Consider the following 17,993-nt stretch of genomic DNA (forward strand, 5'->3'; position numbering starts at 1 on the left):
TTAATTCACATTGTTTTCTATTACCCCAGTAAATTGTTCTTTTTTGACTTGACCATCCTCTGATTTAGCCAAACAGTAAGTACACTAAGTAAAAGTCATTAGTCAGTATCAAGTAATTTAGATCTAAAGATATTTAGGAATGTACAATTCTATACATGTTCCAACATTTTTATTTTTATTTTTTATTTTTAAATGGGGACTTAAATGTAAATCTTCCTCAATCCTCATCCATGTAACTTTTGTCAAACAGAAGTATCATAAGAGTGTGTGAGCTTACTGAGACATGAGCGCTTGGCGGCGGCACTGGCACCACCGCAACAGAGGTTGCCTCCTCGGTGCACAAGTTCTAATTCCAGGTTGGTCCTGCGGAGGCACAATCAGATGAGGATAGGACTTATTTATGTATTTATTACACATGTTAACAAATACATAACTCATTCCAAGAAGCAGGTTGCATACATTACATCATTCATCATCCTTTTGCCACAGACACAAATTAAGACACGTAGCGAGAAAACACTTTTTTTTTGGGGGGGGGGGGGCATCAATTTGCATTTGACATTTTTTACATATCACATTAAAAGGGAAAATGACTCCTGAACTGCAATGTATTTTTGGTATGGAAAATGCTGGCAAGTCATGTTGCCATTTAATGCAGTTTTTACTCTTAAGTCTACGATAATCAATCACCTGCACCGACATTGTTGACCTACATGAAAATTGTCGCTTGAGCAGCATTAATGCTGAACTCCCACCAGTAACCAAACGGTGAAAAGGCTCAACTCGATCTTTAACAGTACATAGATGCTTAACACTGATTGGTGCTCCAAAAATAACAGTGATCTGTGCATGTCTCGCACAAGCCATTTCTAATGGCTAGCAAAGTGGGGGCCAATTCTTGAGTTTCCTGGGAGTGAGGGGGGGAAAAAGCAATTTCAGATAGATAATGCAGCCACAACAAAGCTCCATCTGGCTTTTACTGATAAGAGTGCTCCTGTGACAGAGGAATTTTCCACTCTTCAGGCAATTTGCGCTGTTCATTGAACTTCAGAGAAGCCAACAGGCACCCATACGCATTGTTGTGTTCAGGGTGAAGGGCCGAGGGAACCACAGCATTAGGTGAGCAAATGGTTTTAGTGGTCAGTAACTTTGTACAGATGATAAGGTTTTGGTGTGAAGCTGTACCTAATGTAGTGGCCGTTAAATGGATCATTCCTGTGGATGCAATGGCCAGCCGTACAAATAATTATGCCCATTCAGAGTAGGTCACAGAAGTCCAGAGTTCAAGACTCTTACCTTGCCAAGGAGTACATGAAAAGGAAATCATTGTCAGGGGAGCCAGGGTTCTTGCCATAATCCATGTACTTCTTCTGGGTGGTGTTTTTAATGTCTTTGATGACCAACTCCATCTCTTTACTCAAGTTGGACTCCGTCTAAAAAAAAAATAAAAATAAAAACAACTCTCTTTCATGCATAGGCACGATTAAGCTGCTGGAGGTCAACCACGTAGTCACAAATTACTTACTGGGAAAAGGCCTAGATTGTCCTGAAGAGCTTCTACTTCCTTTATTAGCAGACTGGTCTTCTTGTTTGCGGGAGCGTGCCATGCACCAGCCTCAGAGCCTCGTCCGGGTCGACAGGGAAGGACACTGTTGGCAAACTGTCGACATAGCGGGCAAGTAAATTCACCCTTGTCAACGGAGAATCCCTGCAGGACTTGGTCATTCTAAAAAGGAAAAAAAAAAAGAAGAAGAAAGAAAGCAGGTTGTTCATTAAAACCCATGGCTAATAATCTGCGTTCGATAATTTGATTCATGATGCTTATTACAAATCGACAATTATTGATTCTATTTCCATCCATCAGCTTGACAAATCGACATTAAGAGGACAAGCATTTTCACGTTACCCTCAGAGACTCCATGTATGACTTATGGCAATCTATATGCAAAGTGTGTCCGCAGGTCTGCACGTAGACGCCCCCGTCCCAACCTATTGACACAGACTGCAGACAGGAGCTCTGCAGCGTTGAAAGGGAAAAAGATCACATCGATATGTAGCTTTGCTTCATCAACCCTATGGACTGAAGTCCTCTTGTTAACTCCATGAAAATACAAATAAAAAGACTAATGCATGCTCTAAATTGAGCTGTTATTTGTAAAAGGAAATCCAGATGCCTAAAAGCATTCCAAGTGCTTTTTACACAATTTCTTCCTGAGTAAAGTTAATGCTGCTTTTCCGAGTCACCCACATCCTTGAAGAACCGCTGCAAGAGGGTGAGTCGGACGTCATGAGCCACAGCACACGTGTCAGCAGAATAAATGTGTTCCTCATCACTGGTCGGGAGATTCTTTGCCTCTATGCTCTTGCAGCGATGTCCAAGCACTAAAAGACATGTTTAAAAATGTTTACTGCCATTTATACTGGTAGACTGTATGTATTTTAACTTTTTCAAATTTAAATACGATAGATGCTTTAAAATGAATGAGCTTAGGAAATTAAAAAAAAATTACATAGCTTTCAGCCAACTCTTATTCAAATTATTTTGACATCATAACTTGTAATGTTCAAGCAACAGCAGCAAAATCAGTCTGCAGTGAAAGTGCATCTTGTTTGTTTCATTTCAAATGTGTTGATGTCCCAAATTCCCAATATTTATGTGACCTTACTGTAGCTCGTTATACAAGTGCAGTAATGTATTGATATGTAAATGGTGTCATTTATTGTGACTTGTAAATTTCTCTCATTCGAGTCATCAATACTGCAATACTACAATTTTATAACGTATTAAAAATAATATTAGTATTAGCGTGGGTCATTTTTTCCCATATTGTGAGAAGCCTTACTATGTAAGTGGATGAATACGCTACTGTACTTAACTAAGCATAAGCTAGAACAATGCAAATCCCTGTGGTTCCAAATGTGTTGTGAAAAAAATGATGCAGCAGTACCCGATGAGGCCTGCAGGAGAACAACGAGGCCAGTAGGTCTGTCCTCGGTGGAGGGCCCGCTCTGTCCGCAGATCACACAGTCGTATAGAACTTCTGACTCCATCATCTCGGACGCTCCAAGGTCCATGGCTGCATCTGTTTCTGGCGATTCTGGCACAAACATATTGATTCAAAGAACTTGACGCCATCCAACAAGAAGTTTTTTTGCTGATAAAAACTCAGCATTATAAAACTTTATATTTGTTCTACACCTATTGTATTGGATCTCAATGTACCTGATGTGTACTTAATCTTTACCTTTTCCCCACTCACTGCATAGCCCACTGATGCAACAAATGACTAGTTAATTATACACATATTTTACCTGACTGGACATTCGATTATCTAAATGAGTTTAAATGTTAAGAACTGTGTTTACCAGTAAATGTTGAGCATAAATGTCACCTTGTGTTGATTTATGTCTCAAAAAGGTCACTGTGGCAGCTTTTGCCTGAGGCTGCCTGAGTGCTTGTGCACAAACACTGAAGGTGAAATGACAAGGTAACACAAATTGTATTTTTCAGCATCAAGGCTGCGTACCTCGAGAGTGTACAAGTGTTGTTCATGCAATAGATTGGATACGTCTCTATCCGAAGCTTGTTGAAAGTGCTTGTGTAGTTAATGGAATTTACTAGACATGTCTGGTTCTGTAGAGTGGAGAGTCTTGTATAGCAACTGAACATTGGTATCGTTTGTCTCAATGTATTCAGATTAGATTTAAAAAGGTCATCTAAAACTAAACAGGGAAACATGAGCGGGAAAACGGGTTTTGTGGTTAAATATAGTTAATACTAATTACTAATACAATAATTCATGCAAAAATTATTTTTGCATGAATTTTGGACTTTGTATGAACTCCATCTCATCAAATTTCGATGATACGTTGGTGCAAGGATGCAAACGCAGCATAGTGGGCTTCAAATAAAAGTCCCAGCTCAGCAGGACGTGTGTACACAGAGGTGACAATAGTCCCTGTCTGGCCACAGCAGTCATTCTTCATTCGCTAACCATACTGTGTCAGAGGGGGCCTGTGCGTCCAGCCCACTATTAGCACAAAGATCCCCTGTGCCCTCCACCAGTGGCCTCCCACAAGAGAACTCACTTCTCCATTTTCTTCTAACAGGCTAGTAGTCGCCACAAGCTCACCTCGCATCACCTTGCCCGGGTTTGCCATTTGTGTTGAATGATTTATTAAGGTCTTGTACACACCATTAAAAAAAAAAAGGGGGGGGGGGATCAGCACTAGTAGGAATTATCCTTACCGACATCCATAGCCGTTTCCATGAAACTCTTCTGTCTGGAGGCAAATTCAGCAAGCAGCTTCTGTTGCCTCTCTCGAGCCCTTTGGCGCCTGGAAGTTAGAGCAGGGAAGGTAATGTAATTTAACTAATATACTGCTCCTATGGGCAAAATAACTAATACATTATAATTTCTCACATTATTAAATTGACACTTGAGGACAAAAAAATTGGAAAGGGTGACAAACTAATGTGTCCTACAGTAGAGCACCTCATTGCGAGCCGTGGTTGTTTTTAAAGTGTTCTACAAATAAAGTTGAGTTAAGAATGATTAAGATCCACACTATAAACTCAGATGCTTACTTTAAATTACGTCTCTAATTTGGGGACTTAAAAACACTGACAGCTCAATCACTTTCACTGATGGCTTAATGAGTGGCTCCTCATTACACTTTGGGATTAACACACTGCTACCTGACGGTTGTCGTTGGGAAAAAACAACAACAGCAACAACAACTCTAGGCCATGTTAAATGGAGAGTGTATATATTTTACTTGTGGAATGACAACCAAGCTAACCCACTGAATCTTAATCTTAGTTTGGCAAAGTTGGGAATTCTGTATAATGTATTTTCAGTGTTGATATAGCAAAGATAAGGTGCATATTTCACTATTAAAGATTATCAAGTGGCTTGACAAAACTAGATAATATTTAATGGACCTGAATAATTTTTTTCCTTCACAGTACATAACTGCTGCAAAGCCAATTCCGGATCTTGATTATAGTCTCAAATAGTGCCTCGCTTTGGGGAGCTCAAAGTGAAGCCAGATAAAGTGCAGTGTTCAATAAATACCAAATGGCATTAATGAAAATCTATTTTAGCAATGGAAGCAAACTGTGTGTTACCTTTCTTCTTTATCCATGGCTTTCTTGTCCGTTGGGCTGTTCTTTTTGGGTGGCACAGGAGGATAAACCTTTCCACAAATGTCTTGGATGCTACGCTTGATTTGGCAGCTCCGCGTGGCCGCCTTAGTGAGGATTCGCTCGATGGCCGTAATGCCATCTCCGTGAGCGTGACGGCTCGCGTCCATACTGTCGAGCCAGGATTCCGACAGTGAGTTCTGCTTGGACGACAGCTTCTGGTGCAGTTTGACGAGGAGGGACAGCATGCTCTCTCGTATCTCCAGGATCTCCGTCACCAGCTGCGGGGGCGTACCTGGCGGCACCCAGCGTGTCGACGAACTCTTGGGCCTGACGACCAGGCTGGCCTCTGAACTGCTGCGGTTGATTATCTCCTGGAACTTCCTTCGGCGCTCCGCTACAAGGCTGAACACCTGGGCTTCACGCAAATTCTGAGATGACAGCAAATTATGTTTTTTTTAATGAATTGAAATTAATACAGCATTTGTGCGAATCTCATAATACCTAATATTGTGGCCGTTAAGTGTACTTAGTGGCATGTCCTGCGATGAAAAGCTGTATGGACAATATGGCTGCACTTATCAAATATTTTTAGAATCAATTATTCTACTGCTTATCGCATCAATTAATCAAACACAAATTTATTTTGCATTATTAAACAAAAAATGTGTTTGTGAAGGTCAAGGATTATTGTTGTCCACTTGGGGTCGCCATCCTTTGACACTATAATATTTGTGACTTTGAATGTGTGTGGCTTAAAAAGGTGGGGCCTGGCCTGGTGAGTGACGTGGGAGTCTGTATGGGAGTGCCGAGTTGACTGTTGGTTAGCGGCTGGCTCTTAACTAGCCAACTGTTAGCTAGTCTGTGTGGTGTCTATACTTGACCATTTGCGGTGGGTGTTAAAATGCATTTTGGCTAGCAATGGTCGACCATATTCATTTAGCTAACATTGATACATTGTGTTGGTGATTGTAAATGAGCTGATGTGATACATTAGTTAGACACTCAAAACACTGCACGGGGGTGAAATGTTTGCAAACTTTGGACATTCTGCCAGTCTTTCACTTTTTGTCGTCATCAAATCAATCTATATATTTGATTAAATGTTTAGCCCTAATGGACATATGGCATAAGGAACAAAATTAAACCATATCTCATACATAATGTCCTTCACAGGCAGCACAAAATGTACCCCAATGACTACTTCTTATTCCCCCTGCACCCGAGTGACCGACGAAATCACCATCTCTCAGCACGTAGATGGATTAGAAGGATGCTTCATGACCATAGTCAAATAGGTACAATGCACATAAAAGTCAAATTAAATATCTATTCTAAAAATTCTGCCAACATTTCTTTATCAGCTTTGCCGATAGTGCTACAGACAGAGCCATTACCCGGGGGGAAGGGGGGGGGGGGGGGTATTCATGAAGCACACTACCCATCTGAAGGATTGCCATGACCTGACCTGACAAAAGGACTTGTGCCGCACTGTTAAAAAAACATACATCATATTCCCCAGACACGGCAACATCAATCACACTGACATGCAGTTAAAAAGCGTTTACCCAAACCTGTATTACACACATAATTAGTTTCAGCAGTTGAGAGGCCGGGGAACTGCTGAAGCGTGGCGTCATACACAAACCACAGCACACCCAGGGAGGCCTACTTTAAATTGTGCAAGACAAACAAATGCGCAAAGACGCTTTCAAATCAGCAAAAGGGTACAAGCAGCTACCTCTCTCCAATTGGCTGAAAGACGCCTGGAGTTCTGCGAAGTGAGGATAGCACAGTGAACTACAACAATAATGATGAGATGGAGATCCTAACCTGCCTCCTAAGTAGATTGCGATGAGAATGCGCTCTCTTTTTATAGAATGAATAAAACGAGGCGATCAAAGTGCTTCCACCACCGAGAACAGTCCTTTACCTGCCCATAGGATGAAGCTTCTGAGCTGGTGCTGGGCGGAGCCTCGCGCTTCACTTCGGGTGCGGTCTCGGGAACTCGAACTCGCACAAAGTTGATGACGTGGTGCAGATTGGAGATGAGGTTGGTGCCGGGGAACCAACTGTCATGACAGTGCTCCTCAATGCAAGGCTCCTGAAAACATGGTGGAAATGCTCTGTGGGTCATATTTAGAACTGAATGCCTGAGTACCAAAGAAATCCATTGATCATGTGGAAATTGATCACCAAGGGTGAATGGGCTATTTAAGCCTTCCACTACATTGGTAGCAAACTACACACAATGACTTCAGGCCTATCTTAGTTTGGACCATTTCAAACTAAAACGTTTGCACCTGAGGAGTGAGTGCTTGTTGCCAGTGAACCCCTGAATGTGTACGCACGCTCATTGGATTCAAGAATCAGAAGGCTGGAGTAAATGCATTCAGTTACAGTTGTTTTGTGTATTTAAAGGCCGGGAGATTTCTAATCATTTTAATTTCAAGTAGGGAGTTAGGGATCAGTTACTAGGAGTTTCAATTATTAAGATAAATGAATTCTTGGAATTAGGACTTCCACAAGAAATTTATAAAAAAAAAAGTAATGATCAGTTATTGATTATTTATTTCCCATCCATTCAATATCTATCCATTTCCTATTCTGTTAAGTACGATTAAGGAGATTTCTTTATAATAAATAAAAAAACAAATACTCCCTTCCCTGCATCTTACCTCATCTTCTTTGCTGTCTTGAATCTGGTTGTCCAAGCCCAGCTCAATTAGGTAAAGCACCATGCACAGCACATGTTCGGACATATTCTGATGATCCATCCATATCTAAAACAAAAACGGATGAAAATGAAGGTACATTATATCCTAAGCTTATTTCAATATAAAACATTTGTGTGTTTGCACAATGCTATCTGCTATTTCAAAATGTTACATCTTCTGTATCATGTTTCTCCTGATGCAGTATATCATACGGAATCATTGTTGAAGGGCTTACCTTGTAAAGCAGAGTGAATATCACAATGTGAAGGGTCTTGCAGTGCAATAGTTTGATTAGGCCTTTATAGCACGGGTGCAGGGGGGTCCTCTCCTTGTATGGAGGCCATGGGTTGCCCGTGTGAATGCCAGACTGCTTTAAACTGAGTGACATAATGCCCCAGAGGAAAAGAAGGAGAGCACAGGACAAAAAGGGACAAATATTATTGCAAATTGTAATCTTTTAAGTCTTCCATCTCGTAACTGTCTCCGCCAACAGACACCTATTATCTATACGCACACAATGCACGTTCTGAAATTCTGCACGGGTCAACAAAAACGTCAAGCCAGTTTTAAATTTAAAATAAACCGTTGACAAGTAAACCAGTCGAAGTCAGCAAACCTTCAGAAAAGCACAGTCTGAGAGATGAGAATACAATTGTGCCGTTGACAGCTTTGTGTGCGGAAACGCGCTGGAAAATCTCAACTTTGCAAAATCTGCAGCACTAACTAAACTAAATGACTGGAATATGCTTTCAGCTAGAACGCTATTATATTTCAATGAAGGTAGTAATATGGTATATAATTCGATTTATATTCTTGACTTGAAACATTGATTGACAGCAAAGTACAATGTAGACCCATAAACATCCAAGAGCAATATTTGTGAAATTGCTTTTCACTGGGTCTCTCACTCTTTTTATATGATTCTATATATATCAGAGACAACCAGCAGTTCCATGCGGCACATTAAAAACCTCAAAATGGTGACGACATTGTGGGTAAACAATTAACTATCAGTGATCCATCTGTACTTTCAATTACATCTACACCCAAAGGAGAACCATTATACAAAGGTTATCTTGCCCACTATCATTGCACACACTACTTGAGTTACTATTCAGTAGTAATGGTATTGCCATTCATTCCAATATCATGAGGAAGGTGAACCCCAAGGATTCTTCTTTCAGTGCAACAAGACACATTTGTCTCAGGCCCACGAGCAAACGAGGGAGATTTCCTCAATTCTATTACAATTTAGCCTGAAATATTGATTTTTCTCGACAGCAATTTATTTGGAAGAAACTCCAGCACACCAGTCGGCCTGACCTTTCTTATCATGTCCCTTCATGAACAGATGAGATAAGTGACCTGGCAACACTGGATAGAGCATGATGTGTTTGTTTAGCTAGAGAAGACTTAACATGAATGTTAACGATAGTTTAAATATACATTAACAAACATTTTTTGGGGGAAAATTTAAGGTTCAACTTACAATGCTGAATATCGGTCCATTGCGGACTGCACGTCACGTCGATAAACAGTTCGGAGAACAACCATGATGGGGTCAAACTCATTTTCCCACACTTCCGCTGTTTGAAAAAAAAAAAAAAGAAAGGATGAAGGATGAGTTGTGCTTTGGAACAGCTGCTCCAAAGTGACATTAGTGTGTTTTCCTTCATAACTACTTCCGCTTCTGCAATGTAGTGCATGCCTGCCACCAAGTGGTCGGATGAGGCTTAACTGTTTCCGATTTATTAAGCCAAGGTACATATTCTGCATTAAACAAAACTGTCACAAAATGTCTTCTTTCTGCCATTTCATGGAATTCAAAAATTTAATTAGGTAATACCATTTTACTTTGAAGTTTGAAGCATAATCCAGGTTTCCACAAATACATGATTTGATCACCTGACTTCCTGAGTTTATTTTACGAGTGGTCAATGTTACAACCTTTAACTACCTTTGGGTGTGTACATGCCCTGCTGCATGGAACCTCCCGGCTCAAACACTGGTGCCTTGAAATCAGCCACAGCAGAGAGCATCTCCTCAAAACTACAGCTCCCTGGTATGATGCCACTCTTTGGGTTGGGATTCTCAGGAATCTGGAGGAAATACTCTTAAGGAAGAAGTTGGTGACCGATTAAAGGCTATCAGCTTTCATGTGGCGTCTCTTGGATTTATTGAAAGGATACAAGGTCTAACAGTGAGCTGTGAGTGCGATCATTCATACACAACTGCGAGACCATCTCAGCCCGAAGGATCTCATCATCCGTCATCCCTGACGGTGAGAGTGAGGAGCAGAATGTGAGAAGCTTTCGTGAATGGTTGCACTTTTGAGTTGGATTCACGAAAACTAAATAGTTAAACCTAAGATAATTAGATACGATTATGGCTATTTTATGTTAAGCTCAGATTCATCTTCATTAAAATTATGGACAGGCAAGTTGACTAAATTTCAGTGATCAACCGGAATTTTATTTTTTTTATTACATAGGAGGAAAAATTAAACACAGAAGCAAGCCTCTTTAGGCGTGTTAATCACGATACTTCTTAACCCTAACCAATGCCAGCCTCAACTAAAACTACAAACTGTTAATGGACATCAAAACACCACACTTCCGTTTATCATCAGCCATCACCAGGTCATTATTCACCATGAGAGTGGCAGTGTCAGCACTACGACACTGTGCGCTGGACCACTTACCTAAATGAATGCGAAGGCTTGTCAGTATGACTAAGAAAGTCAGAGCACCTTCTAGCATGGGTCTTTCCTGTTCAGAGTCTAACACGGCGTTCTGATGCTGAGATGCCATGGTTAAAAGATCGACCACTTTGAATCTGCGGAAGGGAAAGACAATTTCTTCTAAGCATGATGTAATATAAAAGATACAGAAATGTGCTTAAATTGGAGCTGACCTCTCAAAAACACTTGAGATAAAGTAGTCAGGATCAAGCCTTGATGCGCAAACCTGCAAACCAAAGCGGAAGATATTCAACATATAACAACAACAACCATATATTATAAGCAATATGTCTAATAATTAGTCCTTACCTGGAGCAGGTAGATGTCAGGGTCGATCATGGAGTTGCAAAAGTGCGACTGCACGTAGGTCATAGCTTGTCCTTTTATCTGCAAGCCATTTCTGACCCACATGTTGCTGTGGATCTCCGACAGACTAGCCTACAATCAAACATTTCGGTTAATAACATTGTAAATCATCTGAGGTCATCGCCTCAGAAGAAGAAGCCTGAATAGCAGAACCGTTCAGAAAAAGCCAAGCGTGCTATACCTGAATTTGCAATGGATGCACCATGATCTTCATCAGCATCTCTTGGTCAGGCAGGAGGCTGTCCAGGTCCAGGCCTTGGCACTTCACAGCCTGGGAATGGTTCAAATAAAACGCATAGCATTATAAAAAGAACACCCGCCGTTTACAGGAGACATGTAATGAGCGCCCTGAAGCAAAGAGCAAAAATCTGCAAATAATTAAAAAAAAGGGGGCTGTAATTGGGTGTGGATGCCACAAGATCACTCCAAAAAAAAAAAAGGTACGAAATTTTATTTAGTCGAGTGGTTGCACAAAATACAATCATCTGTCTCAAGATACATTTCTTAAGTAAACAATACATTTGGTTAAAATTAGTGCTGTCAAAGTTAAAGCGTTAACTAATTAATTAATCACACTAATCATATATTAACGAAGATTAATCACACTATTAATTTTGACCGCAGATTATCCTTTAGCTGACAGCGGAGGGTTACGTTAAAGGTAGCAAACTTCTAAGGTGTGATTAATCTGATTTAAAAAAAATTATCGTTTGACAGCTCTACTTAAAATATGTTTCTGAATTATGTGGGGCTGACCTGTATGGTGCATTGAAATCCCAGCAGTTAAAACATACCTTACTGAGGAACATGGCATAATAGCGGTGGAGTGGCAAATGAAATGTCACTTGATTTGGCAACGGCTAGAAGAGAAACATAAGCCATGACAAACCTGGACAAAAAAAAAAGACATCTCTGTGTATTCAAGAACTGTGCCTTCAAACTACCTCATCATTAAAGCTGATGGCATCAAACCAGATCTGAAGCGTCTCCAAGCAGTAGCGGACCACAGTTTTCGTATACTCCTGAGTCTCCTGCAAAGACACAATTACAATTCAACATGTTAAAACTCCTTATACGGCCGTAAAAGTAAAGTTTCAAGTGTGAGTGAGTCAAGCATGAGAAAAAAGGGGCAGAACTTACTTTGACTTTGCAGTGAGTTAAAAGCCCCCACATTGGTTGTGCGCAGGCCTCGAGCTCAGCTGCAAAAGCTGCATAGTATGTCTGAGACTCAAATTCCACATGTTCATTCAATTCCCGCTTATTCAGGTTCATTCCTAACACAGCAGAACATTACAAAGTTTAGACAGAAGCCACATGTTTGGGAAAAAAAATGACATTTTTATATGCATACATTTGAGAATTCAAAGCAGGAGACAGGCATACAATGTAGCACGCATAACATAACGCCAGCAAGAAGACACTCAAACCCACTGAGCGAAGGAGGGGGGGTGTTATTTTTAGTGCCATGACTACACATGGCAAGTGAGCATCATAAAACACAATTCTAATTCAGTGGCACAGGCTAATATGTGCCATGGTTCACCTACAATCATTATGACAAAACAAAAATGACCCGCGTTTAAGGGTACATATGTGCAAGCAGGAGTGGTCGAATAGTGAATATTTATCCTTCTTTGGTTCCCTAAAATGTATTCACATATAACAAATTGTTTTGGATAATATCTTTAAAGTGGAAGTCAACATTAAACATTTCTTGACAATTATGTGACCTCACGAGTCTAAATATGACAGTTAGATTAATATTACATTTGTGGAATAGTAGTAGAGTTATGAAGCAAAAGCCAGCCGTTTTTATCCATCTCAGGGGGCGGCCATTTTGCCGCCTGCTGTCAACTGAAGATGACATCAATGTGCAGCTTCAGAAAACAGGTGAGCTGCGATTGGGTGTTGCCTGAGCAACATTGAGGTCATCTTCAGTCGACAGCAGGTGGCAAAATGGCCGCCCCCTGAAATGGATAAAAACGGCTGAATTTTGATGCTTATCTCATATTTCACTAACACTATATAAACCAGAATACCGTATATATAGAACAGTGGGGCTGCATAGAACATATTATTGTCAAAAAAATGGGGTTGACTCCCCCTTTAAGCAAGCTATACGACTATTGCAAGTGTGAGGTCACATTTCTCCGCACAGTAAAGGGGGGAAAAAAAAAGTGCAGCTGCTTCACGGTCTAAAAGGACTTACCTTGGAAAAATGACACAAAGCTCATCCACAGCATCAATAATGAATGGTCTTCCAGGAACTTTTTTGCGACACTTTGGTGTGACAAGATGTTGATAAAATCACTAACTAATGGCCAGTACGTGTTGTTCTTCAACAGAGCCTCACTGCAGTTCACCACAACATGGCGACTGTTTTCTTCGTCTGAAAAAAGGAAAATGATTCAAACCAGTGAAGGTCAGGTAATAACATCCGGAGCTATTATTTTACAGAGCTATTACGAGCACTCACCCTGAAGTTCACTTTTAATAAGGCAACTCTCCATCATGTAAAGGAGAACAGTGACCATGATGTCCAGCAGCTGACACTCCTCGGTCACATGACGAGCCAGTTCCTCGTTGCTGAACAATTGCACGCTGATATGGACAATACGGTTGGACATTGTGTCCGACTCGTGGCTTTTCATCAGGGTTTTCATGATGAATGCATAATGCTGAACAAATGTTTTTGTAAAAGTGATCTGCCAAAACGAAAAAAAACAAAAAAACACCATGAGTTAAATTGTTGCAAAACAATAAAATGATAAATTGTTACTTGAGAGTTACCTTGTAATCTTGATCTGGCAACATATTTAGCAAGAAGGTGACCTTCTTCTGGGGAAACTCGTATTTGATTGTCCAAAACAGGAGCTCCTCCAAAAAACTTTTATGCTTCAAACATTCAATAATAGACAAGTCTGAGGGAGGAAAAGAAACACAATATGAAGCGTGGTTCAAAAAGATGTATTTCCTTCATATTACCTTTTGTACTGCTACTCAGCTTAACCCTCTTTCTCTGGCCGACAGACTGTCCGGCGTCTTGGTCCTCCTGGGAAGGAAAAAAAAGACACAAAAATCTCATTTTTAAGCTAAAAAGCCTAAAAAAAATGAGAGAGAGACAGAGAGAACTTTACAGTGGAACCGAAAAAGTTCATGTTTGGTAAAACTGTTGCTTTGGTTGCACAAATTTGTCTCTTGCTTTATTTGACACTCATTTCATTGGACGAACATGACAAGATGATTATGCAACAAGTCTCCAGTTGCATCCCAATATGTTAGTCCAGTGTCTAATGCACCTTTTTTTAATTGGTCATTCAATCTAAGAATGTTTTTTATTATGTTAAAAATTGGCTGTATAGTTCATCAAGGTTGTATTATAGCAACAGCTTGACCTTCAGATTTATTTTATTGTCAATGTGAAAATTAGTATCCAAATCAACCCAGCATCCATGAACAAATTGGGTTTGGAATTAGACGTTCCATTGTAACATTTTAAAACGGTATCAGTTTTATACAAACCTCTTTGCTCGACTCATCTGGGCTCCCTGGTGCTGCGGATCCTAAAAGTGAAAGTAAATTGGGCATAGCAAGTTCATAAAGACTGTTAAGAGTTATTCACCGCGGTCGTTAAACATTACATCCAAGCAAGTGACTGAGGAAATGTCATAAACATTTTAAGGTAAAAGTGAACACCTTCAAGATTTTAATGTGAGCTGTGGGAGATGACATGAAAAATTTAACATCAGCCTGCTAGATAATCAAAATCCTACAACCGAATTGTGATCGGGAAAGGTAATAACATATTCAGGAAGAAAATCTCACCCAGTAGGGCATCAGCTCCTCCTTCCGCACCGACATCGGCAGTACTTTGGGCCTTTTCCTCCACAGACACCAGGCCAGAATTCTTCAATGCTGCCAAATACTTTTCATAGTTCTTTTTAGCGAACAAATTATCCTCTTGGCCTGAAGCAGAAGTGTCAAAAGAAAATAGCAATTTGCTGGCTTTTCATTTGGACATTGTGTTCAATAAAATTGTGCTTTACACCATTAATTTAAGAGCAAACGTAAACAAAAGTAAAAACAAAACAGCCATGTCGTTACCCATGCTCAAGTCCTTGAATGTTTGCTGATTGGTCAAGATCTTGGTTAGCACAGTCCGCATTGCTCCGCCCATTTTGGTGAGCTCTTCCAAGAAGGAGATTTGAGGCTCCAGCTGCTGAAGAACCTTTTGTAGATCTCTCTCAGTTGAGCTGTCTAGTGCAGGGAAGATAATAAAACACAAGTTATGACTCTCGGTATATTTACAGTTAATATAATAAGATTATATAGTGCAGCGATTATGGCTTGGGTTCCAACTCATAGACTTAACTTCCGTTAGTTGACTGGGTCACATACAGTATTTTTATTTTATTTAACTATCGATAACTAATAACTAGTTTTCACCTGGTTCTGTGTAGCCATCTCTCAAATATTGTATGACAGACAGGATAAAGCGAGGGAGAACCAACTCTGACATCAACAGAAGATCTCTGGGAATCGACGGGATGTTCTCTCCTGTTCTCAACCGATGCCGTCTGCAAAACCTGTTGAAAAAATAATAGCAATAAAATTTTGTAGCAAAGAGATGCATACAAGAGCAGTCAAAAAGGTTTGCCTCTCTTGAACCCAATGAGACATCTCTTGGTCAGTGAATGAACAAACAACTCGAGAATTTTTTTTTTTTATAGCACATGAAAACTACCATCACTCACCTTCACAATGCTGCCACTGTCCCCAAAGAGGCTGGAGTAAATACATGACAAGCATCTGCTCTTAAGATTCCCAACTAAGACCACATCACTGTTTTGTCGGTTCCGCAATCATGAATGTGCCATGTTATCAGAAGTCATTCAGTAAATTATCTTTTTAAGAAAGGTAATTTATTTTGAGACTATTTACGAGCTGTAATTCCTTCTTAATGTGTGTTAGCATTTTTAAGACCTTGTTTTTAGATTAGTGGATTCAACACCGTCTAAAACTTTTTAAGGATCTGGCACCCTGGTAATTATATTTTGAGAGAAACGTACATAGAGAAAAGCTGCTTAAAGTAGCTTAAAGCATTTGAGCTGGTAATTATAAACCACTGGCAATCTACATACAAGGAGATAACTTAAATAAATGAGGGATGTATAGTATTGTAAATTTACGTGATCCCCTGGTTGTATTTAGATTATTAAAATGTTGGATTTTTCCAAAATGTTTGACAGGTGCCTAACAGCCCAACAAAATATTTTAAATAGTATTTTTTATATATATATATATCCTAAGTACGAATAATTATTGTCTTATAGTGTTTGTTGTTAGAGAGCACTCCCTCATCGGGAAGAGCAGGTGCAGAATTGATGCAATCGTTCTTTTACGATGAGGCAACATCGTTCTACCATTCACTAGTAGCACAATTTGACGTATGGTATTAGTAAAACAGGTTTATCAGTGCTATAACTCTCCGACCATGTCCAAACAACCACATAACTATAAGATACAGTCATGATCAAGCTCAAGCTACTGAGTGATGCTCATAATGGATGGATACTGGGAGTTGTTGAGTCAATGCGAACCCATTAATTACCGGAAAGGCGAAATTATAAATTGACGACGTCGGTTTGAAGTCATTTGGAAATGAAGTGTTTCACAAAATGACATAAAGATTGGTGACGTGGGTGACGACATTTGAATATGAACGAAAAGCTCCTTTCAGAACAGCACCTGTCACTGTAGCATAGGTTAGCTTAGCTTAGCATAGCCTATTTTAGCTTAGCTAGCCGCAAACTTGGCTTACCCACTCTCTCGCATGACATTACTGTCTCCACAATCACAGGCCCCGCCAGCCTGGCTCCGGAACATGTTGAAGTCATGACTGGTATGATCTCCGTTGTTGAAGCACTCGGCGCACAGTGACATGCAAGGGGAGATTCCACAGGTCCGACATCGGTACGCCACGAAATTGGCCGTCCATACCAAGCCGCACAGGGTCGCGTTGTCATAAGACCGGACCGTTTTGCAGAACTCCTCGAATGCTTCGCCCCCTGCAATTAGACATTTGCACCAGTCAAGCGCTTCGGTGTCCGTCGCTGGTTTTTCGGGATTCAGCACGTCATCCAGGAGCTCGTGAATTTGTCGGACCGCAGAGCTGTTGTCAGTCCGCTTTAAGTCTGCCTTCAGGTGGGTGGCAGTAGCTTTCTTGTCCCGGCGTAACAGCGACGCCGCCATCATTCGCTGGCTTGTTGTCCACAAATTTATTTTTGTTGTCTTGCGTCCATGTTCTCGCGGGTTCTCGCGATACTTTTCGTTTTTTGCGTTTGTCGTATTTTTTTTTATATATAAAAGGGATATGCAGCCTACGAATGAATAGCACACGCTTGTCACACGCTTAATAGAAATAAAAGTTGCAGTTTTCACAATGTACGTATTTGCATAAGGAGTTAATTTTATTGACTCTCGCCTCCGAGCTTCAGGCGCATATATCAGTGTGTTTATGTTATATGCTTCTAGGCAACAGGACAGGCGGCCTAATTTTGATCCCTCTTATAAACAACTCAGCTGAAATTGAAAATATAATAATTAATAATAATAAAACATGGGTCATGATTTGAGTCAAAATCCTTAAATTGTTTTAAATTATCAAGGTTATAGAAGCTTTTGCTTTTTCATTATAGTTTAAAGGTTTTTTTTTATTTCATTTTGATTTTTTTTTTTCAGTTCGTTTCATTTATTTTTAAAGCGGGTTTGTAAGTTTTGATTGTTTGCTTTGTTTTAGTTGATTTGGGGGGGGGGCAGGGGTCAGCATTACTATAGTTTTTTTTGTGTGTTTTAAACTATGTAACATTTCGGGAGCGCAAGAGTAAAAAAAAAAGGTGATTAAGTATTGTGTAATAAAGTAGATAAACTACAATTGGTCTCACCTTGCTTCTTAATACAGTGTACCAACATAAACACATATGAAATAAACCACAGAAGCTCATATATGAAATTAATTAACAAA

General features: G+C 40.1%; 1 protein-coding gene across 1 annotated transcript in view; it reads right to left on the reverse strand.

The window, feature by feature from the left end:
* Window positions 1–17,273, reverse strand: part of ubr3 (ubiquitin protein ligase E3 component n-recognin 3) — a 28,265-nt gene extending 10,992 nt beyond the window's left edge. The window contains exons 1-30 of the mRNA XM_086090465.1: window positions 16,791–17,273; window positions 15,416–15,555; window positions 15,074–15,226; window positions 14,795–14,935; window positions 14,492–14,532; window positions 13,955–14,021; window positions 13,760–13,890; window positions 13,446–13,674; window positions 13,179–13,358; window positions 12,110–12,243; window positions 11,914–12,000; window positions 11,764–11,829; window positions 11,151–11,240; window positions 10,913–11,041; window positions 10,777–10,829; window positions 10,565–10,698; window positions 10,053–10,138; window positions 9,821–9,962; window positions 9,353–9,449; window positions 8,099–8,240; window positions 7,825–7,929; window positions 7,080–7,250; window positions 5,132–5,577; window positions 4,250–4,338; window positions 2,949–3,098; window positions 2,249–2,382; window positions 1,907–2,017; window positions 1,526–1,726; window positions 1,297–1,433; window positions 278–363 (exon numbers count right to left, since the gene is read on the reverse strand). Coding sequence (XP_085946591.1) covers window positions 278–363; window positions 1,297–1,433; window positions 1,526–1,726; window positions 1,907–2,017; window positions 2,249–2,382; window positions 2,949–3,098; window positions 4,250–4,338; window positions 5,132–5,577; window positions 7,080–7,250; window positions 7,825–7,929; window positions 8,099–8,240; window positions 9,353–9,449; window positions 9,821–9,962; window positions 10,053–10,138; window positions 10,565–10,698; window positions 10,777–10,829; window positions 10,913–11,041; window positions 11,151–11,240; window positions 11,764–11,829; window positions 11,914–12,000; window positions 12,110–12,243; window positions 13,179–13,358; window positions 13,446–13,674; window positions 13,760–13,890; window positions 13,955–14,021; window positions 14,492–14,532; window positions 14,795–14,935; window positions 15,074–15,226; window positions 15,416–15,555; window positions 16,791–17,224 — 4,306 coding nt within the window. The 5' untranslated portion in view covers window positions 17,225–17,273. The remainder of the gene's footprint in view (window positions 1–277; window positions 364–1,296; window positions 1,434–1,525; window positions 1,727–1,906; window positions 2,018–2,248; window positions 2,383–2,948; window positions 3,099–4,249; window positions 4,339–5,131; window positions 5,578–7,079; window positions 7,251–7,824; window positions 7,930–8,098; window positions 8,241–9,352; window positions 9,450–9,820; window positions 9,963–10,052; window positions 10,139–10,564; window positions 10,699–10,776; window positions 10,830–10,912; window positions 11,042–11,150; window positions 11,241–11,763; window positions 11,830–11,913; window positions 12,001–12,109; window positions 12,244–13,178; window positions 13,359–13,445; window positions 13,675–13,759; window positions 13,891–13,954; window positions 14,022–14,491; window positions 14,533–14,794; window positions 14,936–15,073; window positions 15,227–15,415; window positions 15,556–16,790) is intronic.
* Between the last annotated feature and the right edge of the window lie 720 nt (window positions 17,274–17,993).

This window comes from Leptonotus elevatus, chromosome 12 (genome assembly GCF_054856555.1).
Source record: "Leptonotus elevatus isolate MCC_2025b chromosome 12, RoL_Lele_1.0, whole genome shotgun sequence".
NCBI classification, from domain to species: Eukaryota; Metazoa; Chordata; class Actinopteri; order Syngnathiformes; family Syngnathidae; genus Leptonotus; species Leptonotus elevatus.